Source organism: Ursus americanus, chromosome 20 (genome assembly GCF_024610735.1).
Source record: "Ursus americanus isolate L20-20 chromosome 20, mUrsAme1.1.p, whole genome shotgun sequence".
Lineage (NCBI taxonomy): Eukaryota > Metazoa > Chordata > Mammalia > Carnivora > Ursidae > Ursus > Ursus americanus.
This window is the reverse complement of record NC_142146.1, coordinates 39,361,452-39,387,313: the sequence shown is the minus strand read 5'-3', so window position 1 is coordinate 39,387,313 and position 25,862 is coordinate 39,361,452. Positions and strand designations below refer to the sequence as shown.

At 37.0% G+C, this 25,862-nt stretch overlaps 1 protein-coding gene across 7 annotated transcripts in view; it reads left to right on the top strand.

The window, feature by feature from the left end:
• The window catches only part of SLC9A9 (solute carrier family 9 member A9), a 661,514-nt gene that overhangs the window by 297,142 nt on the left and 338,510 nt on the right, over positions 1-25,862 (top strand). For all 7 annotated transcript variants that reach the window (XM_087870270.1, XM_045813403.2, XM_087870269.1 and 4 more), the window contains one exon: positions 1,026-1,131. In XM_087870270.1, coding sequence (XP_087726396.1) covers positions 1,026-1,131 — 106 coding nt within the window. The remainder of the gene's footprint in view (positions 1-1,025; positions 1,132-25,862) is intronic.

Genomic DNA, 25,862 nt, shown 5'->3' with positions numbered 1-25,862 from the left:
ATAATTGTTTCAAGTATCAAGACACTGAATGGCTTTGATGAACACAGATAATCAGTGTGTGATTATTTGCTGTCCTGATGTATGCTCAGAGGCTTCATACAATATGTGTGCATATAGTAGCCATGCAGCAGGCCGCCAGAAACAAATCCTTAGGTCCTGCTCTTAGAAATATAGGATTCATCTTTGTAGATGAGTATAATCTCAAGAGAGAAGGAGAGCCAGGTGCTGGCCACCTCTCCCTTCACGGAAGTAGGCCATGTAACAACATTCACTCATTAATGCATTCATTCACTCAGTCATTCATGCATCAAACACTTACTGAGCATTTGCCAAGTACCCTGTGTTGCCAAGTACCCTGTGTCCCCAGGGAGCTCACAGTCTCTTCTATGATAAGTTTTGTGATTTGATTCAAATGCGGGGATCAAAAAGGAGTGAGCCAGATTTCTGCTGAGGAATTGGGGTCCTGGGGAACATTTGAGAGGTTTTTAAAAATTGAAGAATAGGATTTTTGGGGAACAAGGTGTGTGTGTGTGTGTGTGTGTGTGTGTGTGTGTGTGTGTGTGCATTTAAGGAATGGGGGGAATAGTAGGTAGCTCATGGATGGGAAAGAAATTGCGGCTCTGGTAAAGTGAACCAAAATATAAAGTAAAGTTAATTTAAAAACTACATGATTTGGGTGATTTGGGGAAAATTATGGTAAGTTCAGTGTGACTTGAAGCAGGCAACAAAGGGCGAGCAGGGGATACAGGGGGAGATGCTAGAAGGTAAATAGGGTGCAGATTAAAGAAGACTTGTACCAAGGAGCTTAGACTTTCTCTGTAAGCAGTGGGAAGGCCAGAGAAATCTCTAAACAAGGGAGTGACTCATCAAAAAAAATTTTTTTAATGAAGGTCCAATGGGGATACTGAGGATGGATTTGAGAAGATGAGCATTTAATGAATCCTTTTTAGAAGTGACCACAAGCAATGACAAATCCATGGCTGTGTTTCAGCTAACTCTGCATATTTGTGTATGTTTCCTCCTAGTGACAGTGCTGGCCATTTTCCATGAACTGCACGTTGACCCTGACCTGTACACACTCCTGTTTGGGGAGAGTGTGTTGAATGATGCAGTGGCCATTGTCCTCACATAGTAAGTACCAGAACTTGGCCTCTGTTTTTTTGACCATGTGAAATATGCTTCCAGTTGGTGATAATTCCCAGTGGCTTTAAAGTATCTTTTCTCTTATGTCATAGAGATGTGGCAATTTCTCGTTTTTAAGCAATTGCTACCACAGAAAATCTCTAATAATGGGTATAATTCATTAAGTAACTAATTTTTAACACTATTAATGAGTTTCATGTTTCCAGCTTATTACAAGATACTACCCAGAGGGCAACTTTTTTTCTCAGGTGCATATATTTGGCTGATTCACTTAGAGTACCTAGAATGCACACATGAGCATTCCCTCATCAATATCATTTAATTTTTTTCCTTTATACAAACCATTTTCCAGATAATGGACTAACACTAACCATTGCATTTATAGTAAGTTTGACAAATTGGAGATAGAACCTGAGAGTCAGACTACTCTTTATTTCTCAATGCAAATGTAATGTGTTATAGGAACACACACATCTTTAAATCCTCATGTGACACGTGTAACTTGTGAAACTAATGGAGCTTCAGCTCGGCACTAACATAATTTTCCTTTGACCCTGGAAGAATTTTCTTTTCGAGATGAGAACTAGTGCTTTTTCTCCACCTCCCCTTTAGACACTTGCCTTTTATTTTTAATAAATGCCATTTTGGTGGCTTTCACTATGTCAGAGGTCTCTTCTTGGTTTTAGATTAAGACCAACATTTTGGGCAACTGTCAAATACCCCAAAGGAAAATAGCTGACAATTAAATGTGACAACAGGCCTCAATTCAGGGTGTTAATTACTTCAAATGCATTTGAAAATGTATTGTGAAGTAACAAAAGTTGTTTAAAAGCCAGATCTCACAGAGGAGAGTAGGAAACAACAGAGCAGCACTATTCTTCTACCAGCTGACATTTCTTAAGGCTGCCACCCAAAGTTGCCAGTGAATTCAGCAACTTTTAAGCAAGGTCTTCAAATAAATTTGTATTTCACCTGGCCCAAGAAGTGCCTTTCCTGCATTAAAGGAAAATATCGGTGAGTGCAAACTGAGAGCAAAAGCCATGGCAGATTCACAAATGTTAAAGGATGCTTTTAAAGAAAGTACCAGGAACAATTAATTAGGACATCAGGAATCTCTGTCCAAGAAATAGGAGTATTAAAGGAACATTTGGAGTAAAAATTTCTTAAAATCTGCTGAGTCCCTCATTTTTGCTTTCTGGGCTGCCAAGTTGTAAAAGGCCAAGCAAAACGAAACCACTAAAGCACAAATGAGCTTGGGAAAGAGTCATGGAGCTACAACCAAGGGAGAGTTTGGCCTTTCCACTTTCAGCACCATCATTCACAGTAGTTTCCCTCTAAAAAAGGCAGACTCCAAGGATGAATGTTGATGCTGTTGTGCACAAGCCCCAGGGGCATTTGAAACAGTCTATTTATTATCTCTTCAGGTCAATACATGGTTATTATGGCAGTGCCTTTTCTCTCATCTACCCATGCATTGCATGTATTAAAAAGTGTTTCCCACCGTGGCAAGATCCCTTCCTTACTAGGTACAAGACACTTGCCATTCTAGCCAAAATCTTATGTTTCCCAGATTTGGCGATTGACGTGTCACACAAAGTGATTCCCAAAGAGTTCCACCTTTAAAGTTAAAGGAAAACTAAACTAGGAATACTTGACATGGAAACTTCACACATTCAAACTGCAGGCTCTTTCTTCTACCTGGCATACCTGGACCCCACTTCCTGAGCTCTACGGAGGAGTGTGTATGTGCACCATCCTGGATCTGGGCTGTCTACCAGTGCCATCTGTGGCTGGCCACGTCCTCCACCCTGCACAGTTTTCCACAATGTTGTACTGTTCACTTTGCTCACTTACTTATGTGCTTTTTAAACTTAGTTTCCAGCACATATGACAATATCTTTTTATATACCTACTTACACGCACGTATTCCCTCTCTTTTTAATGCACCATCCCCAGACTCTGTCTTTCAACTATATTCTTGCTCCCTTAGAAAAGCCCTATTTAAAAGTTTCTCATGACTTTTAGACTAGAAGTTCAAATGTTTGTCTCTTCCCTGTCCTCTTCCTTCACATGAAACTGTGCATAGCACCCTGACACAACTCTGTGCCTGGTAATTCATGCCTTTACATGCACAGAGTTCACTCCTCCCCAGCTTGTTTCTGCCTTATTGGGTCTTTCACCACCTACCTCAGTCTCCTTCAGGAACAACTGGCCCACATGCTAAGCCCCTAATCTAGCCCTGCATGAACCTCTGTCAATTCCCTTCCAGCATAGCAGGGCAGTTTTGGGTTTACACTTATATTTGCCTTTTTTTAGATAGTAACTTTTTGAACACAGAGTCTATATGCATGAAATGCAAATTAAAAGAACAATGAGGAGCGCCTGGGTGGCTCAGTTGGATAAGCATCTGACTCTTGGTTTTGGCTCAGGTCATGATCTCAGGGATTAAGGGATGGAGCCCAACATTAGGCTCCGTGCTCAGTGGGGAGTCTGCTTGGGGATTCTCCCCATCTGCTCCTTCCCCCGCTCATGCACACACACACACAGGCACATGCATGCTCTCCTCTCTCTCTCTAAAATAAATAAATAAATCTTAAAAAAAAAAAAAAAGAACAAATGAAATCCCTTTTGTGCTTTCTTCTTGTTAGTTCCATCTTTGTGTAGTTTAGAAGTTTAAGAATAACGGTAGAGCTCTTCTTGTACCATGGAAAAGTTACGCATTTTGGTTTTTTTTTGTTTTTTTTAATAATAATTTTTTATTATGTTATGTTAGTCACCATACAGTACATCCCCAGCTTTTGATGCAGTGTTCCATGATTCATTACTTGCGTATAACACCCAGTGCTCCAGGCAATATGTGCCCTCCTTACTACCCATCACCAGCCCATCCCAATCCCCCACCCCTCTCCCCTCTGAAGCCCTCAGCTTGTTTCCCAGAGTCCATAGGGTGCTGTTTTTTTCTTATGGATTCCAATCCCTTTTTCATCTCTTTAGACATTTTAATCAGTTTTATTTTAAATTTTTAAAAATATTTGTCTATTTTTTTCATTAATTCTGCCATTTGTTGGGTCTGCTCCATATCTAATGGTGGTGATGATGAGGTTACGGAATACAGGTAAGGTTCAGTGGGGTGGAGCCCGAAGCTGACGACCAAGAAGGAATTCTTGAGGCATCTTTGGTGCAAAATTAGTGGTTTATTAAAGCACGGGGACAGGACCCGTGGGCAGAAAGAGCTGCTGCCCCGGGTTGTGAGGGGTGGCTGATTATATACCATGGGGTTGGGGGAGGAAAGGAAAAAGGGAGGTTAAGAAAGGACTTTCATATGTTAAAGAAGACTCACAGGATACGGAGGCCTTGCCATTGTCAAGTCAAGGCCTTTTACCCCTCTCCTAAGGCATTAACATGAAGATAGTCGGGAACTTCCTGGAGGCTGCAGACTACAAGGACATTAAATAGTATCTACATTCCCTTCTGGAAGGTAGGTTCTTGTAAACTGCTAAAACATTTGTAAACTGAGGGAGACTTAAGTCTTGCAGGATTGTGGTATCTATAGGTTAACTATTTCTTTGTCCTTTAGGGCAGCCAAGAGTGCCTGAGGAATGTCACATACATCCCATGGAGGGGGGGGGGGTCAGTTTCTGCTTTGTCCTCAGCTTGCCTTCTGTTCCCTCATCAGTGAGTTTTCTTTTTCTAATTTTTTAGAAGTTTTTTTTAGGATTTTATTTATTTATTTATTTATTTGTCAGAGAAAGAGACAGAGAGAGCACAAGTAAGGGGAACGGCAGGCAGAGGGAGAAGCAGGCCCCCCACTAAGTAGGGAGCCCAATGTGGGACTCAGTCCCGGCCCTGGGATCATTACCTGAGCCGAAGGCAGACACTTAACGACTGAGCCACCCAGGTGTCCCCGTGGTGAGTTTTCATATGTGCTTTATCACTCATGTCTGTGTGCTAATCTTTAGTAGGCATTACCTTCTAAGAGACTCTCAGGCTGTCTCTGATGCCAATCTCTCCCTCTTGGGGAGAAAGGATGAAGTTACATGCAGTCTGGTGCAGCTGTTCCACTGCAGTCCTTCAGGCACAGACACAATGTCTTTCTGAGCTTGGAGGCTCTTTGAGTCTCCTCTGAAGAGAATACCTCCTGCTCCATGGAAGTCTTCTCCTATTACATATGTCTTTAATATATTTATCCAAATCTTTTCTGCCTTTTAAGATTCCGTGGTCTTATAATTTACTCCTTTCACAAATCTTTAGTGTAATTTCAATGTAATTTCAAAGTTACGCATTTTGATATGAAATCAAGTTAAATAAAGAACTCAAATCATCGACCACTATGGCCCTTGGCACTACCTCCAGAGCTCCTTTGGAATGGCCACACACTTTCATTTACATTCCCATCTCCCACCACCAAATATTCCTGTTTAAGAACCATCCCTGGGATGCCTGGGTGGCTCAGTCATTAAGCAGCTGCCTTTGGCTCAGGTCATGATCCCAGGGTCCTGAGATCAAGGTCTGCATTGGGCTCCCTGCTCAGTGGGGAGCCTGCTTCTTCCTCTGCCTGCTGCTCCCCTGTTTGTGCTCTCTCTCCTTCTGTGTCAAATAAATAAAATCTTTAAAAAAGAAAAAAAAGAACCATCCTTTTCAGTTTTAGTATTTTTCAAATTTTAATTGTTAGCATTGTGACAATACTGTGCTCAGCATTTCATTCAGATATATAGTAATTTAGCCACATTTTAGATGAAGTCAGCTTTTCTGTGCTAGTCTAAGAAGCCAATGGCAAATTATAATACTCTTTCTTAGGTTAAATGTGCTCTGAGTTTCAGACAACTAACATATAATTGAATTTGATGACCACAACTATTATACACTGCAGCAGGTGGTGGATGGTATCCCTATGGCTTAAAATGATCCAGAATTGTTCATCTTAAAGTAAGAGTAACTGTATTTAACAAAAATTTTGAAATTAGCTTGTCTCTCTCTGACCCATATTGTCATTTTAAATATGTAGGAAATGTCATGCCCAAACAGGTAGAATGTTTATTGGTTCATAAATGAATGAATTCCACATGATGGTTTTGCATTTCTAAAGATTGTTTAATAGGCTATGAGGGAAAGCAAAAGACATATTGAAGAGGTCTTGAAGGATGTGTGTTTTTGAATCCTGAACAAAGACATTGCTTTCAGAGGCAGCATGGTAGAGTACAAAAAGCCCTAGATTTAAGTTAAAAGAGCTGGTGTCAGGATTGCTACAGATTAACTGTGCAGTTATTACAGTTGACAGGAAACCAACCCAAACTGGAGTAAGCAAAAAGGAAATTTGTGTTGGCTGATGTGACCGAACAGCAGGAGTAGGAATGGCAGCAAAGGACCCAGTGAAATGAGGAGGAACTCTTTCTTTTCCCCCTCAACTTCTTCAGGGTTAGCTTCCTCACCTGGTCACAAGTTAGCTGCCAGCATGTGTGAGGGCTGTACCTTCCTTCAGGAGAATGGAGCAAGCATCTTTGTCCCATTATTCCCAGTCCAAATCTTAGTACACTTAATAAATTGTAATGCCATTTCAGACCCACTGTGGCCAGGGAAATGTCCTATATTTATTGGCTCAGCTCTAAGTCACATGCTTCATAACTTTAAGACTGTGCCCTGGGGCGCTTGGGTGGCGCAGTCGTTAAGCGTCTGCCTTCGGCTCAGGGCGTGATCCCGGCGTTCCTGGATCGAGTCCCACATCGGGCTCCTCTGCTGGGAGCCTGCTTCTTCCTCTCTCACTCCCCTGCTGTGTTCCCTCTCTCGCTGGCTGTCTCTCTGTCACATAAATAAATAAAATCTTTAACAAAAAAAAAAAAAAAAAAAAAGACTGTGCCCATTTTCACTTGGAAGCATATAAACTAAGCCTGGGGAAAGGTGGGATTATTGCTCAGAGTGATATTGCCACAAAAAAGAAGTGGATGCTGGGTAGAAATAAAACACAACCAAACCTAGAAGACCACGTCAGTGAGTGACTGTATATGGCTATAAACTCTGTGTGCTTGTTTCCTTACCTATAAAATGTAAGAACAGTTGTTCTATATACATTACAAAATTATTCTGAGCAATAAATAAAGCAATATAGTTGAAAAGACTCTATAATCTATGTAATCTATGCTATATAAAGATACATATAATTTATATAACCATTTGTATCACTGTCTTTCATTCTACTTACACAGATCTCTTTGCTTTCATTAAAATGACTAAGGATAGAACTGCTTCTAGTGAAGCATTCTTTCATAAATATGGCATTTTATGATCCAAGGAATATAGAGAATAACCATTTTCACATGTGATTTCCCCCATTAAGAATGAAGCACTTAGTTAAGGCATACTGTCTAAAGTTGATAAATCAAGAAATAGAGATTGAAGTATATTACTTAAAGTTATAAAGGCACTCACAACCAAAATTTATATCACTCATGGGAGTTAGTTGGAAGAGGGGAGAGGGAAAGGAAAGGATCAGTTAACTAAAATGTCACATCTCTCATAATAATAAATCAATATATACTATGTGGAGTTGATAAATCAAGAAATGGAGGTATATGCATATTCTTTAGAGTCATAGGACAAACATAAATGGTTAAAGGAGATACTTTTGCTTTGTAGAACTCTGATTTATACAAAGGGGAAAAATGTAATTTAACTCTTTATTTTGTATCTTTTTATACTGTTTGAATGTTTGCATTTGTTTGAATTATATTTATTTAACATATTCTTTAGGTGATCAAGATATCAAAAGCAAAAACTAGAAAAGAAAAGCCAATTTATTTGATGGCAACAGAGTCCAGAAATCCTAGCAGGAAAGAGTCACCTTGCCACATAGATGATGAAGGATAAAACAATGAAAGCAGTTTCAACACACATGTTGATAGGTTGATGGTCTTTATAATGTACATGATGAATTGTTAATCTCCTTAATATACCAAATGTACTAGTTATGTTACTTAGGTAAATTGCTTAACCTCTTTGTGCCTAGATGCCTTGTTTATAAAACAGGGCTGGTAAAGCAATCACCTCATTAGGCGAGATTAAACATAAAACACCTAGAACAGGGCCTGGCTCATAACACTTGATAAAAGTTAGATATTTGCTGCTGATATTACTACTGCTATCAAAGACCAATAAGGAAAAAGTAAACAAAATAGAAAAATGGGCAAAGGATATAACTAGGTAATGAACAGAAGAAACATAAATGGCCAATAATACTGCTAAATAAGATTATCTTTCCTACTAACAAAATAAAACAAATTAAACCAATAACAAAATATTATTCTTTGATGAGCAGATCTTCAAATCTCCAGAGCTCATGAAAGAACAAGCATACTTCAGGTAAATTGGAGTTTGAGGAAGTGGGAACCCTTTTACATTATTGGTGAAAGAGGAAAGCAATAGAACTTTTACAAAGGCAATTGGCATTATTTGTTAAGAATTATTAGACTATGGTAATCCTCTGATCCACCTATTTCATTTCTAGAAATTTATCCTAAGAAGTAATTAAAGGCCTGTGTAACAATTTCTCCATGGAGATGGGTGCATTGATTTGAGCAAGAAATTGTCCATAAGTTACTAGTTGATTGAGTAAATTATAACATATTAATATCATGTAATCCTTAGGCAATCATTTGAAAAATGATATATTGAAAAAACTATATTGATGTGAAAAGATATTCACAATACATTTTTAAAGACAGTAAGAAATTTTTAAATGAGATATACAGTAAGACCTATTTTGGTTAAAAAATCACAGCCAAATTTGTGTGTGTCTGTGAGTGTATGTATAATATAACATATTATAAATATAATTTATATATAAAATCAAAGTGTTAAGTGGGATCGTAGGTGATTGTCATTTTCTTCTTTTGGCTTGTATATATATTTATTAGAAATAGATTAAGCTACTTAGGATCTACTCTGGTACAAATAATCCCTCATAAACATACTTAATATTAGGCAATCTTCATTTTAATACAGATTCTAGGGGCGCCTGGGTCATTCAGTCAGTTAAGCATCCAACTCTTGATTTCAGCTCAGATCATGATCTCAGGGTTGTGAGATTGAGTCCTGCATCAGGCTCCGCATTCAGCGGGGAGTCTGCTTGAAGGTTCTCTCTGCCTCCCTCTGTCCTCCCACCTAAAATAAATAAATAAATTTTTAAAAGAAATAAAATAAATATAGATTCTTTTTTTTAAAGATTTTATTTATTTATTTGACAGAGATAGAGACAGCCAGCGAGAGAGGGAACACAAGCAGGGGGAGTGGGAGAGGAAGAAGCAGGTTCATAGCGGAAGAGCCTGATGTGGGGCTCAATCCCATAACGCCGGGATCACGCCCTGAGCAGAAGGCAGACACTTAACTGCTGTGCCACCCAGGGTCCCCTAAATATAGATTCTGTACAGTTTTAAGTCTAAAATTTTTTCTACCCATTGAAGCGCAGAAAGAGGATATTGAGTATTCCCGGTCATTTATCTGCAAAACAGAAATATTGCCAGTATTGTACTGAAAGATCTACTTATGAAATAATTCCAAAATGTACAAATGCCTCCAGATTTTCTTTGAGATAAAATAAGAACCCCATTAAACAGCTGGTTCTTGGATGACAATAAATACATGCTAGATGCCTTTGTTCCCTATTAAGCAAATGCTTCTAAGGAAATTCAATGTAGATCATCAAAAAGGAGGGAGAAGTGGAGCACTAATTTTCTTTTTTAAAATAAGAGTGTTATGCTGCTTAGAGGTTCTTACTAGAAAAATGTCATTTAAAGTGTGATACTGGTGAACGCTTGGCACTTAGAGTGAGTGACATTTTGAAAGACCACACTTTTTATATTCCATGCATCTTAAGCAAAATTTAACATGGAAGTTAGTGGGTTGGCTCTGAGACTCAAAGAACCACGTGACTAAGGAAACTTGAGACATTTATCATCCATTCATTCAATAAAATGTACTGAGGATCTATATGTGCCAGACGTTATGCTGAGCATTGATGATGTACATGGATAGGTACAGTCACCTGTCCCTGCCTTCAACAGCTCCTCACTGAAAGAGGCAAACAATAGCCTGCAGCTATTTAATTTAATATGTGCACAAAACTTGCTCTAAAACTCATCCCAGAAAGTAGTTGTGTAGGGTTGGTTATAAACATATATCACTAAAGAAGTTCATTATTTCCCTTGGTACCATCATTTCTAAATAGATTGCAAGCTCCTTGAAGGCACGTTCTACCTTTCTTCATCCCCTACCATACACAGCTAATTATTTGGAAGATTCTTAAATAATTACTGAAGGGGCAAGTTAGTATATGTTTTCAGATGAAGGTAGAGACATTTTACTAATCCTCTCATTAAAATCTGTTCCAGAGGTTGGATGTTTAATATTCTTCATACTGCTTCTTCCGAATATTTGAAAAGCTTGTTAGTTATCTTCATGAGCTCAACTTCCTCTCGCATTTGACCCATAGTTGTAAACACAGAGGTGATAAGAAGGTGTCTCCTTTTGATGAGAATAAACCAAAACTGTTATCACAACCAGAAAGTATATTTCTCACGAATCTGCTTAACTTAAAAGCAAGTTTCTTATATCTTGACACATCTTTCTGAAGGTAATTCACTTTGATATTTGCCTTGGAAACTGATCATCAGCATGAAACACATTAATTTTGACGCCTGTCTAGATACCGCTGTGATATATAATTAAACAAAAAAAAGTTAAGGCCCTTTTTGCTTAAGAACTCCTTGTTCTGGCTGTGAATTCCATGCCAACTTCATTTTTTGGACACCAGGTGGCATCACCTAGCAGGAATGGGCAGGCGTCCTGGCATCTTTAAGAAGTGGCTAGGAGGCAGAGCTCAGCTGACCTCCAGCTTTAAGTCAGAACGCCCAGTGCTTGCTACTCACACCCCTGCCTGCTCCTGTGGCTGTTTTTTTCTTATTCCTGATCCCTGGTTCCTGTTTCCTGGCTATGACTCTGGCACCTCCCTACAGTAGCTCTTAATGTCCCTGTTCAGATTACTGGGAAGTGACCTTGACTTATCCGGTGACTCTGTTCCTTGTCTCTCAGATTAGATCTGATGTTCACTCACTGCTTCTCCAGAGATCAGCCTCATGACTTAGAACTTCCTTCACTCCATGTCAAGCCATGCATGACAAATTGACCTACCAAAAATAAACAAATAAAAGAAACCCATATTGATGCTTTCTTATCTTAATTCCATTGTACTTTAATTCATTGGTGTATCAGTCAGATGTAAGTAACAGAAACCCAATTCAAATTAGCTTAAGCAAAAAGAATTCATTGGCCTCTTTAGCAGGGGCTGGGCTAACTGTGGGCAAGCCAGGACTCAGGGATTCAAAAATGTCTATTTTTTCTTTTCTATTGGCTGTTCTTTCCTTTTTCTTTCTTGGTTCTGATTTCCTCTAAGTGATTTCCTCTTAGTGCTAGCCTCACTCTTTCCTAGCACAATTATATGACTTATTCTAACAAGCAGAAGAGGGTAGCTATTGGCATTTCTAGTCTTCTTTTGTTCTATCTCAAAGTAACACTTCATACTCCCAATATTTGCATGTCAGACACAGAGAAGGACTCGGATTGGCTCTGCTTATATTAGAAGATCACCCCTAGGCCAATCACACTGTATTTCAAGGGAATTAAACATGATGATTGGCCAGATCTGAATCATTTCCCCATCTGTGGCCAGTGGCATGAAATCTATAATTAGAAGAAAGTGACTGGAGGGCAAGTATAATGGGCATCCCAGAATAGTAACTATGGTATTTCATGGTAATAAAACATTCAGAACATGGTGGATTAAAATGAAGCAGATAGGCCATATGCCATTAAAAACTGAGAGAAATGCTTTGTTTAAAAAGGCAAAAAATTCTTTTCTAAATGTAGAGTTGATCTTGAAGAAAAGAAAAGGAAATTCCCAGGTGTGGGAAACAAGAGAGGAATCACTTACTGCGGGAAGCTACCACTGTCGGTGGACATAGGATTTTGTATGGGATATAGACCCAGAGGTTTTGGAGCTGGAGTCTTATTTCCATGTGGCAGTCATGGAAGTCAAACCTTTTTTGAATAAAGCCTAGAGTCCAAAGTGCTCCCTCAGTCGCGTAGACTGTTCACCAGCCTTAAGGAATGATGAGGAAACTTGCCATTTATGTGGAATTTGAATCAAAATCCCTGATCTATGCAGTTTTGACAGAGGAAATAGAAGCCAATAAATTAATACTAAAGTTTTCAGGATCATTGAAGTGCCTTCCCTAGCCTCATTTTTCTTTCCTTATTTTCAAATATGCTAAACTGCTTTGAACTGAGACTTTCTTAACCCAGGCACATGGAAATCTCACAGAAAAAAAAACCCACAAATTTTCTGAAAACGAGCTCACAGTAAAAATTTACAGGCCACAAAGAGAAAAAAATCCACCAGGAAGAAAAGATAGGAGATAAACAAAAAAGTAAATCAGAAGAACAAGGACCCTAAAGAGCTAAACAAAAATTACAAAAATCTGAACACAATGATAAAATGGGCATATTAAAAATGACTGAAGAGATAAATGGAGAAGCAAGGAAAATATGAAAGAATAGTAAAATAAGAAACAAAAAAACTTTCCAGAAAGAAAAATGCAGATATTGGCTTTAAAAACTGAATGACAGGGGCACCTGGGTGGCTCAGTCAGTTGAACCGTCTGCCTTCGGCTCAGGTCATGATCCCAGGTTCGGGCTCCTGCTCAGCCAGGAGCCTGCTTCTCCCTGTCCCTTTGCCACTCCCCCTACTTGTGCTCTTCTGCTCCCTCTCTCTCTCTGTCAAATAAATAAAATCTTAAAATAATAATAATAAATAAAAACTGAATGACAAAAATGTCATATTAAATCCAGGTGGTGACCCAGAAGATAAATTTGGCCAATGACCCAGAATGCAGCACAAATTAAAAAAATATAAAAAGTTGGCTAAGAGACATAGAGAATAGCATGAAACATTTCAGAATACATCAATAAGAATTTCAAAAGGAGACACTAAAGAGTATCAATTTGTGACAATATTTAATGAGATAATGGATGATAGTTTTTCAGAATTGAAGAAATTAAAACATCACATTATATCCAGAGTTGGAAAAACTTAAACTAATTCACACACAAATATGTTGCAATGAAAATGAGATCATCAAAGACAAAATGGAAATTTTAAAAACAAACAGAGAGGAAAGATGGATTACTTACAGTGGGAAACCACTTAGATGGCATCAGTTTTCTCACTAATGATAATAGCTACCAGAGGACAATGGAATAATAAGTACAAATTATAATAGGAAAATAACCAAAAACCTAAATTCAAAATTCAACTGTGAAATATCATTCAAGGGTAAGAATGAAATAAAGATATGTTCAGGTAGACAGAATTTACCGCTCATGGATAATCAGTAATAGAAATAGGAAACTGAACTCAGAAAGAAGTGGGAGACGAGGAGTGGTGAGCAAAAAAATTGAAACAATCATAAATTTAATAAGGAATGACTGTGACAATAACTACAATGACTATTAATGGAGAAGGGTAAAATAAGGTGAACCAAGCACTCTATTATCCTCTACAATATTCAAAGACAGTGGACACTAAATGATAGGGGAGGGAGAGATGATGTTATGTAGAGAAAGTGGAGATGGCTAAAGACCTGTTTATTAACGTAATCCAATTTTCACTCAAGTAGCCATGTTCTTCAGAATGTTTCTCAAAATGGTACAGAAGAGTCTGACAACAGATTTTAATTTAGATTAGAAATGTTGAAATCAATTCATATGTAGTATGAAATTCTGGAGAGTCTTCAATAATTTCAAACTGTGCAAAGGATTCCTATATTTTAGGAAGCTGATAAAGTATCTTCCCTGGAGTCCCTCCACTTTTTTTTTTTTTTTTTTTTTTTTTGAGATTTTAGGCTCTTGCCTTAGTAGCTGTAGTGCTTCCAGTTGTGGAACTCATCATATTCTCTCTAGAGGCTGTCCTTCATCTTTTCTATTGTCTTCCTAGTTTCTCTTACTTTCTATTCTGCTTACCTCATGTTCTCTTATTGTCAGATTTATGATCTACACTAGGATGCCATCTGTTCAGTTCTCTCTAATTCCTTAGGAGAGTTTACCTCCAGGAGTGGACAACAGGGGACATTTTCTGCCCTACCAGTTGTTGATATGCTGTAAGATGTAGATGCCTTAAAAATTGTCCTTTGTGTACACAAGTAAATTTGAACTGATATTCTAGGCAACAAGCCAGTTTTGAGAGAAAGTTGAAAAGTTATTTCTGTCTTCTGCTATATTCTGTCATTAAGTCATAGGTAGCTCCTTAATCATTTTAGCCTCTGTTTGAAATTTTAGCTTTCTACATTGAAAGGTTTGGTGATATTCTCTAGTGTGAGTCCAGGATGACCAGCCATGTAGTAAGAAAGTGACTTGTACTAAGCAAAGTACCGTTGAGGCAGAAGTGGACAGCAGGATGCTGACATAATAAACACCAAGAAATGACTGACCCAATCACTAGAATATAGATGCCGGCATGATCAGCTCATTTTCTTTCCATAGCCAAGCTACTTAGGAAACAGAATCATGGTCAGCATCTACTTTAGTAATTCACCACAGGAAAATACTCTCACTAGAATCTCAACTACCCCAAAGATCATATGATAAAAGTAGTCTTTCCTATAGGCAAACCTGCATATAAAGGCAAATAATATCCAGAGGGTTGTATGGTGAGCATGGGGACAGGTGACTGATAGATGGATGACTCAGATGTTTATCTGCATCTTTCAGACAACAGGGATTTTTTTTTTTCTGATTGACCTTTAAATTTTGAAATGCTTGACAACTACCCCCAAATCCATACCAACATTTAGAATAACTTAGAACTACTCATAGTTTGTTAGAATAACTAAAATTTGCTCTCTCCCCTTTACATAAAGCTGGAATGATCACTTACAGTGTTTGATTTTGTGATTCTTCTAGATTCTTCAATAACTAATCCTTCATCTGATTGATACATTATACTTTTGTCACCATACATGAATACCATTCATCTCTATCCTAATGTCCTTTAATATCTGGTGGGGGGATTAATACTGATTTCCTCTTCTTCTCTATGTTGTGACCAGTGGCATTCATTCCCAGGACAGTGGCCTAGTGGCAGGGAATAGTTCATAACTAGATACCAGGCTCATCTGTGACAAGCCATCTATGAGAAGAACCAATTATGATTTTAGCCTCATGTGAGGGTGGATTTCAAGGTTGTTAAACTGGCTTCTATGAATAACATTATCTAAAACATTACACATTGAACTTTTGGGGAGGAGGTCATAAACTTCCTTTAGTGTCTGAAGAAGCCTATGGCTCTCACCTAAGAGGCTGGAGGGAAGTGCATCTAAACAAAAAGATAAAACTTTGTAGTTTCAGGAGCTCTGGGTTAAGATTCTTTTGTCCTCAGGCATATTTTCTCTCCAATGTATTTAAGCCTGACTTCATTCTGAACAACAGAGACACTGTCTTTTATTTCAGGTGATCAACTCTGAAATTTTTCCTAAAAAAATTTTTCCAGGGAACAAGGGGCCAAGTCAATATGCAATCATAATTTTGGTCTAAATTAAAAGTGCTCTCTTGGCCTGAAGAATATAATCTGTGTATATTACTTGGGCTCCATAATGAATTTACATGGCAGGCTTATTGCAAGTTTTATGTGGGCTCTGCCTTATTGGGCATGTAATGCTCAGGGAATCTGATTAAAACTTTGGGAAGGAGCAGCTGTTCAGCTATAGAGGGTGAACTCAGGGCCCATTTTTCAGAGCCTGACTGCAAGACCTGACACCCTCGCCAGCTATTGGATGATAAATGAACTGTCTTTGAATGCCCAGCTCCTGTGTTAATAGCTTTAAAATATCGGTTGTTTATGAGAAAGAAGTTGGGAGCTCTTATCAATTTTCCTGATCCAGAGGTCCTCAAATACATCTTTTTTTTTTTTTCATTGCCAGAATGACAGACAGTGCTGAAGGGAAAAGGAAGAAATTTTTTCACTATTTAGTTTGTTCTTCATTGGTTAACTGTAAGAGTTTCTCATTTCAAAAGATAGTGGAATGACTGCCAGTGAAATTATACACTTAAAAGCAGACTACCTAATTTCTGGCATCATTCTGTATTGTCAGAATCATAATGTAGATAAATCTGATTTTTCTAAAGATGCTTATTAATTCAAATTGGACATATGGAAGTCAAATTCTGAAGCCTGTGCCAAACAGCTTACTACCAGAATGGCAGTTAAATGGTCAAATTCGATTTCAAGTTTAACACTAGTATGTTCAGAAATTTATCTTTTTTTATCTTTAACCCCATCCCCATTTTTACCTGCCTACTCTGTCTTTATTGACATCAGATATTTTCTAAGTGAGTAAGTTCGTAATTATGTGTCTGTTGACCATTTAGATTCTTAGGCATTATCTATTCTTATAGCAGTCTACTTTTAGCCTTTTCATTAGCATGTTTACAAGAAAAAGTTACGAAACGTAGAAAAATATATACATGCATGCATTCAATTTTCTTTTTATTAGTAATTCTGGTAAATGTTTTGGTGGAAAAAAATTTTAATCTAGAACATACCTCATGTGTGGATAGTGTGTTCTACTTTTCCATGGAGAAGTGAAGACTGGTCTGGGAGTCTAGATGATGACTCTGTCATTTACTAACTTTATTAGTCAGTCACCCTCTTCAAGTCTGCTTTCTGATTTCATCAAGATAGCAGCTTTAGTATACCTATCTGTCCTACTCTTAAATAATATAAATCTGTTGGGACACCTGGGTGGCTCAGATGGTTAAGCAGTTGCCTTTGGCTCAGGTCACGATCCCTGTGTCCTGGAATTGAGCCCCGCATCGGGCTCCCTGCTCCATGGGCAGCCCACTTCTCCCTCTCCACCATTTGTCCTCTCTCTCATGTGCTCTCTCTCTCTCTCTCTCAAATAAATAAACTCTTTTTTAAAAATTAAAAAAATATATAAATCCATTGAGATTTTAGACGTGAGATTGCACTGAAAACATAAATTATGAAAGCAGGTAAGACCAATATTGTGAGGAAATAAATTTGTAGAAAACCAAAGCCCAAAACATGTTATTTGCTAAGATGGATACAAAAGACTGTTTATATCCATAAAACAGGGATGAGTTGAAACATAAAAAGTAAAACCACAGAAATTGAAAATATGAAAATCAAAACAAAATTTTCAATAGAAAAAAAATGATATGATTGTTTACTTAAAAATATGAGACTTGGGGCACACCTGGGTTGCTCAATGCATTAAGCGTCCGACTGGGTTTCAGCTCAGGTCCTGATCTCATGACTCATGGAATCGAGCACCGCACTGCAGGCTCTGTGCTCATAGGAGTCTGCTTGGATATTCTCTCCCTCTGCCCTTTCCCTCCCTCTCTCTCTTTCTCTCTCTCGATCTCAAATGAACAAATAAATCTTTAAGAAAATTAAAGAGACTCAAATGGCAAAATATTAGAGAGCTCAGAAATTTGGCTGGACAGAAGATCAACACACAAAAATCAACAGCTTTCCCGGACTTCAGCAATAACTGATGATAAAATGTAATGGTGTTATACACAACTAATGAATCATCGAACTTTACATCAAAAACCAGGGATGTATTGTATGGTGACTAACATAATATAATAAAAAAACATTAAAAAAATAAAATAAAATAAAATGTAATGGGAAAATTATTTGTCACATTAGCATTTTAAAATCTAAAATCATTAGAATAGCCCCAAATAATAAACCTGTGAAATATCTGAGAAGACTAATCAAAACTTTAGTGAAGGACAAAAAAGACCACCTCAATAAATGAGGGGACCTGCTATGAAATAGGATGGGAAGATTCAATATTGTTACATACTCAACTCTCCCCCCAAATAATTTATACCTTCAGTGTAATCTCCCTCCTAAAATCCCAACAGATATTTTTAGGATGATTCTAAAGTTCACATGGAGCTTCTGCTTAAGACAGCAGGATAAATTATTTTACTAGCCTCCCTCAAAACAAAACTATGAAAAACATTGAAAAATAGAGAGAAACTTTTTGTAGTCCATGAAACAGAAATAGCCACAGTTCCAAACCATAAACTATGAAAGATTTAAGTATGAAGTATTGCTGTCAATTATGTGAAATCTTGAACAAGAAATGGAAATATGCCAAGCCAAGTTGGTTTCTCTCAGACCTGAGAGCAGATCACTTACTGAAAGGACCAGCCAATATTCCGTTGTGTAGAGAACAGATAAGATCAGGTAACTGGGCCAGGGGAAAAATGGGGTAAATAGTCTGACCTTTCAAAATGACAGATGAGTAGAAATCATGCTGACCCACATTCTAGTTTTCTAGCTAGAACACTGCAGAGGCGATTTGCTCTGGGGATATGAATGGGGGGGCAGCAATTTCCAAATCAAAACATAATTCATCTAATAACTTATACATCTTTTTTCTATGCCACCTCAATTTGAATGCCATGGATGGCAAAAAGATGTATTCCCAGCAGAAAAGAAACAGATTTGATGACAGATGCTTAAGACAAATAACTTGTGGCAGTTTTAAAACGTGGCCTCTAAATTCTTTGGCATTCCTCTCATAGAGAGATGAAGTCTATGTTCCCTCCCCCTTGGATCTACAGAAGACAGAGGAAGAGATGCTGTGCCAGTTTCTAAGCCCGGGACTTAAGAAATCAGCAGCTTCCACTTCCTGTCCCTTGGGACACTCCCTCTTGGAACCCAGCCCCCTTGCTGTGAGATGGTCAAGCTGGTCTATGGAGAGTACTACCTGGGGAGGGAAGGATGCCAGCAAGACTTCCCAGATAGGTGGGTGATCCATCCTTGAAGCTGACCCTCCAATCCCATTCCAGCTGCCCCAGCTGATACCAGGTGCCACAGAAATGAGCTGAACCTACAGAGCTCTGCCCAATTTGCAGATTTGCGAACAAAATAACTGATTATTCACTTAAACCACTAAGTTTTGGGGTGATGTTATGCAACAATAGATAATCAGAACAAAACCCAAATTAAAATTTCAGTCAGCCATAGCTTATTCAACTTTATTTCATTCCTTACCTCGCATCCCTGTACTATTCTTTGATAAATAGCAAGTCTCTTTTAAAGATGAGTAATAATCAAAAAGGAGGGCAGGGGACATATTCATCAGAACTGCAAAATATATTTTTTTTAAATTTAAGACAAAGAAGAGTTCCATAATCCCCAAACAAATTTACCAAAGAACTACAGAAAAGTTTAGACAGAGGAATTCTCTGTTATCATGAAGGCCAATACAGATTCTATCTACATCTATATCTATATTTATAATTCAGGATTTCAACGAAGAGAGAAAATAATCAAGGGAGATTAAAAGTGTGCTGGCAGAGCTCAGGAGAAAAGCTGGAGAGATAAATAAAATCACTAAAGATATAAAAGACACTTTACAAGCAGCAAAAATAGAATGAACTCTGAAAACACTGTCAGAGAAACAAAAAACAGACTTGAAATAGCACAAAACAAAGTAGAATAGAACAAAGATATAATAATGATTATAAAGAATATGATGGAAATAGATGGCAGACATTTGGGTGATTTTGAAGAAAGCACATGGAAAATATTTTAAAACATAAACCAATATTTCCCTGAAATTATGTAATATGTGGATTGAAAGACTTAAAGAACTCACTGGATGCCAGAAAAATTTCATTTGGAATCATCAACACCAAGAGATAATCTGGCAGACTTAATGAATTTCGAGTTTAAAGAAAGAATTATGGGGGCACCTAGGCAGAAAATCCAAGTCACTTACAAGAGCAGAAATAATCAGGTTGGCCTTGGACTTGACCACGGTGACATTCAATTTCAGAAGATGGAAAAGCAGCACATTTTCACTTATGAGGGAAAGAATGTGAAAGCCAAGCCAAAATGTCCTTCCAACATAAAGGCAACAGATTGGATGTTTTAATAAATCGTGTGGGGCAATGGGCTATTCCTTTGGGGAAAAAAGTTAAATGCCTAATTCATTCCTAGAAAGAAACTCTACATGGGTTTCAGAGCTGAATGTTAAGAAAAAACTATGAGAATATTAGGAGCCATTTCTATAAGTTTGGAATGTTAATGGTCTTCCTAAATAAAATTGAAAATTTAAAAACAAAGTGAAAAACCAATTTCACTACACAAAATTTTGAAAGGTAAATAACAGCAGAAATAGTTAGAAAACAAATGATAGACTAGAAGAAAATAATTGCAACAATTTTACAATTAGCATTTTAAATACGCAAAGAATTATGAATCAATGTGAAAAATACAATAGAAAATTGGACAAAAATATGAATGATACAGATCTCTCTGTATCTGTGTGTATATATATATGTATATATATATACATATATATATACACAGAATACATATAGTCAAGTAAAATATGTTTATTTACAAACAGGAAAATGCAAATTAAAATGAGACCATTTTTCATCTATCCAGTTAGCAAGATTTAAAGTTTACTCATGTTTAGATCAGTGTTGGCAAGAATGAAGAAAATCAAGCATTCTTACACACTTTTTGTCTCTATCACCCAAAATTTTAAATGCACCCAGTAAAACTACTTCTAATGGTATACCTCAGTAAATATTTGCTTATGTAGATAAGGATACCTATACAGTATATCAGTAGAATGACAACAAAAATGTAAAGAGCCAAAATGTCTGTCTATTGATAGGGAAAAGATTAAATATATTGTACTAGATATAAACTAGGGGAAACTTTGGAGCCTTTAAAAAGTAGGTGACATAGGAAAAATCTCTAAGTTACAAAATTTTAAGTTACAAAATAATGTTTCAGGAAAATACATATCGTATACTATCATTTATGCAAAAAAATAACATTTGTGTATCAATGCACATAAATATAAGGGAATGTCTTCTACATTTTGTTCTATATACTTTGCATTGCCTTAATCTTTAATGCAGATAGTATATTTTTGTTTTACGTCGGTAATAAAAATGATTTAAGTAATAAATGCCTTCTTAATGGAAATAAATGATCTCCTCTGCTTACCTAATAGAGGTTTTAAGTTGTGTTTACCATTATATTCTGGCCTTCTATTGTTAGTAAGTCTCCATCTAATGAATGAATGAACAGATATGCAGTGAGGATCCAAAGGAAGGATGCTTGTAAAAGGCATATATAAGCACAGGTATTTTTGTCACAGCAAAACCTGATTTTAAATTATGAGAGTAGACCTTAGGAATGTGTGTGTCTCTGATGCCAGAGTAACTGATTGAAAATTGAAATCTTTGTCCAAGCATCCAGCTGCTTGACTGATAATTTAGAAACTTGCTTGGTTGTTTCAGAACAGAACAGGCTCAACCAGACCTGATAAAGCCCTAATACCCTGTTCAGAGTTGTGTCCAGGTTTGTAGAAAAGTTGCACCAGGTTCCCAAACCATGGGGACAACTTAACAAACCAGCTAAATATAAGATATATATTACCCAATATGTGAACTTCCAAAAATACAAATGAAATTTTCCTCTACCTTCAAACCAAACCCCCAGTTTGCTATTTAGATTATTTTTTATTTGAAGTCCAAATTCCTAATCATATAATGATTTTTAAGAGGTATTAAATTTATGGACCATGTATTTGACTCAGGAAAATACATTTACAAAAGTTACAAGTTATTGCTGTTGGCAGGGCAGGAGCAGGGGAGTTCTAACTACTTTGGGGACCAGGCAGGTAATGTAAATTTGTGATAGAACAGGATACAATACAAGAAATGGTGGGATCAGTGGCTAAGTGAAGGGTGCATGCCTAAAGTACTTTAGGTTCAATTTTAATTTTAAACAGTTTGATGGCCAAATATAACTGAAGGCAGCTGGTTTGAGACCCCAGGTTTAATTGCCATAAACCAACTATCCCATTAGAATCTTCTCATTGTCATTCTCATCTGAGGCTACCTTCATTTCTACCTTTACTCTTTTGTGTTTATTATTTTATCAGTCAGGAATTCTTTCCCAAGCCTTCTATCTCCAAATGGTAATTATTTTGCAAAATGGAGATCGCATCCTACCTCTCCAATAAACAGTTTCAAGAACCTTCCAACCATTGAGCCCCTTCTCTGAACCCCAGGGAAAGATTTATTTGGAACCATAGACTCTCAGAGTGAGCCAAGGCATTAAAGATCAATCAGTCCAGTTGCAGATAGAACTGTCTTCCAATATGACCAGCAGGAGGTCAGTCTACCCAGAACTCATGATCTGTTGGGAAGGCAGAATAACTGAGGAGCAGTGAGTTCTTCCTTCTACTCATCTCTTAACTAATTCCCTGTATCTTCAAGCCAATGGTCCTGGTCTAACTTTGGGAATCATATAGTAACTAGCAGCCTGGTTTTGTTGGAACTCCCCAGTGATGACTGGCAAAGTGTTGTGTTTTTTGTTGTTTTTTTGTTTTTTTGTTTTTTTTTAAGAAACATCTGAATCTATTGCCCAGATTTAAAAAATCAAGAGAATTAACATAAAAACCCAGAGCTCTGGTTTCCTTTGAAAAAGCTGTAAGATGTACTAATATTGTGTTGAAGAAGAACACCATTCATTTATGTATTAGAAAAAATAAGGCCATTTATATATTAGAAAAATAAAACTACCAGAAGGAATTAGTTTTCTCCTCTGCAAATCCCTACTTCTGTTCTATATAAGACATAGTTCTAATTCCATTCATCATCCTAGTTTCTCTCCTGTGAGTGAGTTTGCTTCTACATCCTCAAAAGTGAATTAGAATTTTTTGACCCAAATGCAGGGATTATTTTTAATCCCTACTAAATTTTCTTAGGATTTTTGTAAGGCACTTGGCCTCTCCTCAGAAACTTGGGACTAATATGGAAAACTTACATGTAAGCAATATTAAATAATTAGGTATTGATTTAAGTAGCAATAAAAGTCAATATTTCTAGTAGCTTGGCAGAGAGGTCTATTCACAGGCTTATTCTATTTAATATTTTTATCAATGACAGATCTAGGGACAGATCACCGGCTTGTCAAATTTGCAATTGATATGAATCAGAGAGGTACAGCAAATACACTGGATAAAATATTCAGATTTCAAGAGACAGCAAGAGGCTGGAGAAATAAACTATGTAGTTAAGGTTAGTTTGACATCACTAATCTCTGAATTATTAATTATCATATCATAATCATCCTATCAGATTTTGTTTTAGGCTATTAACTGATAAATAATCCTAGGTAAGAGCATTTCCAAAGAAATATACATAAGCAAAGTCTGTATTCAAAAAATGTATTGGAACATGAATTTATTTTTAAAATTTGTTCAGATGAGCAAGTTAAAAATTGAGCTGTAAATCAGAATTTCATTGTTTTCTCTAAGAGTTTCATATAATGAACTCAACTCATGACCTGAAAGCTAATCTCAGATCATTTTCCCCCATGAGCTGCATTATAATTAATACAATGGATATTATCTGAAAAATTCCATGTAATTGTCAAGATAGAAAGAATTTATCTTAACTTCTGTGATAAGAGGAATAGCTCTGTGCTCTTATCCATAAGAATCACTACTTTTCCCCCAAATAAATGGATGTTCAGAGCAAAAAGACAATTCACCTGAGTATGAGCTTTAGATCAACAAATGAATACTTTTTTAAAGACTGTTTATATTTAATACTGGCAATTCTAAATACTGTACCCTGATCATTAGCACTTATCATGATTTGCAATTATATATTAACTTGTTTACTCATTCATTGTTTATTATCTTCTACTATTTCGTAAACTCCACAGGGATAATGACCATGTCTGTTTTCCTCATCAACATATTGTCACCACTCAGCACAGGTCCTTGCACTAGTAGATGCTCAATATGTATTTATTGAGTGAATAGTTTATAAAGATCAAATGAGCTATCAAGCTTGATTAATGATTGTCCATTAACTGATGAGTTGAGTGGACAGACCATTTATTTCTCAGTGTTCTCCCCATGAAGAATATTACCTTTTTCCTTTGATGATATCACCAAAAAAGTGACCTCTTTACATGCAGATGACCCAGAGGAAAGCAAAAGCAGTCATGAATTTACTCAAAAGGGATTTAGTTAGTAAAACATTTACAGTGAATCTCCTCTGCTGCTGGTATTTGTGTCTGTTTAAACCTTTGTGGCAAAAGAAAAATACTTAACTGAGCTCGATTTATTGATTAATTATACAAGAAGAAATTTTGAATATAATAATCTTGGAGAAAATGAAATAGTTTGACTATGACATTGCAAAGACATATTTGAACATACTCCTTGGGCCTGATTAATGCTATCTGTAAAATGAGTGTTGACTAAATGCCTCCTATTTTATGTAATATAACTGATACCACCAAGGTACGGTTCAGAAAATAATTTCACAGTTCAGAAAATGATTGGCCTAACAGAAATAATCCATTTAAGTGACTCAAATAGCTCTCTATACTCCACTATATTCCCATCTCACTAACAATGAGTATTAAAGAGCAAATTATTATGGTATTCTCTCTATCCTTTTATCCTCCAACCTTCCACCCTCATCCATCTGTTTAGGGAAATATTTTCTGCTCCCTAGTTTCTCACATTCTAAACAAGAGCTTGCTACTTCTAAGAGATCACAAACAGAAAATAGTGTTTTCCTTAGAAAGTAGTGCGTAGAAGTGATTAACACATATTAATGGAGAGACCTGGGGTAGAATACAGACTACATTAAATTAAATACATAAAATATATTAAATACAGGTATGTTAAATAAATAATGGCCTGTTTTCCTGGCAGTTCACAGTTTAATTGCCGAAGTAAATATTCTTCACCTGAGCTTGTGCATTACCACTTTCTACTAATTTCTTTTTAAATTTGACTATCTATTGAGTGTTTATTATGTTATGTAGTAAGTGATTTACATACATCATCACATTCAGTCCTCCCAACAATTGTAATAGACACTTCTTACCCCCATTTAATTTAAGATGAGAAAACTAAGGCTAAGGAAGGTTGAGCTATTTGCCCGAGACTCCTCAACTAGAAAATGGCAGAACTTAGTAAAAGAGCCTCTGCTCAGATGTTTGGTAAATTTGAAGTGAGGTAATTAGAATAGAAGTCAAAAGAAAGAGGTCCTACAAGAGAAGGATCTTCATGCAAATAAGCCAAGGGATCATGTCCTGACTTCCGGACACAGGAGCCACTGAGAAGAAGAAGGGTTTCCTCAGCCTCATTGCTATTCCATGGCCAAAGCACAGCTGTGACAAGGGGGTCAGTGGGAAGGGCATGAAGTGACCCAAAGACTGCTTGGGTTGAAGCCCCACCACTGCCACTTCCTAATGATCCTGGACAGTTACTTGACTTATTTGGCCTGCATTGCTGTCATCAACAAAATATAGGTGCAACTTTTGTGAAAACTTAATTAGATGGGCTCCTTATTAACAGTAAAACACACTGAAAATGCTATTATTTGTCTTCTTCTGTTAATGGGACCATAGGTTGCTGAGATACTGGGAAAGAAAAGGTCATTCTTAGAAGTGCTTCACCTCAATTCTTCCCCAAACCTCTCCCATAGTGAGTAGCCCTCTGGAGTCAGCTGGAGGTTAGTAGAGATTAAAGAGGACTAGTTTATCCTTTTACCCAAAGCTATTGCCTTGGTAA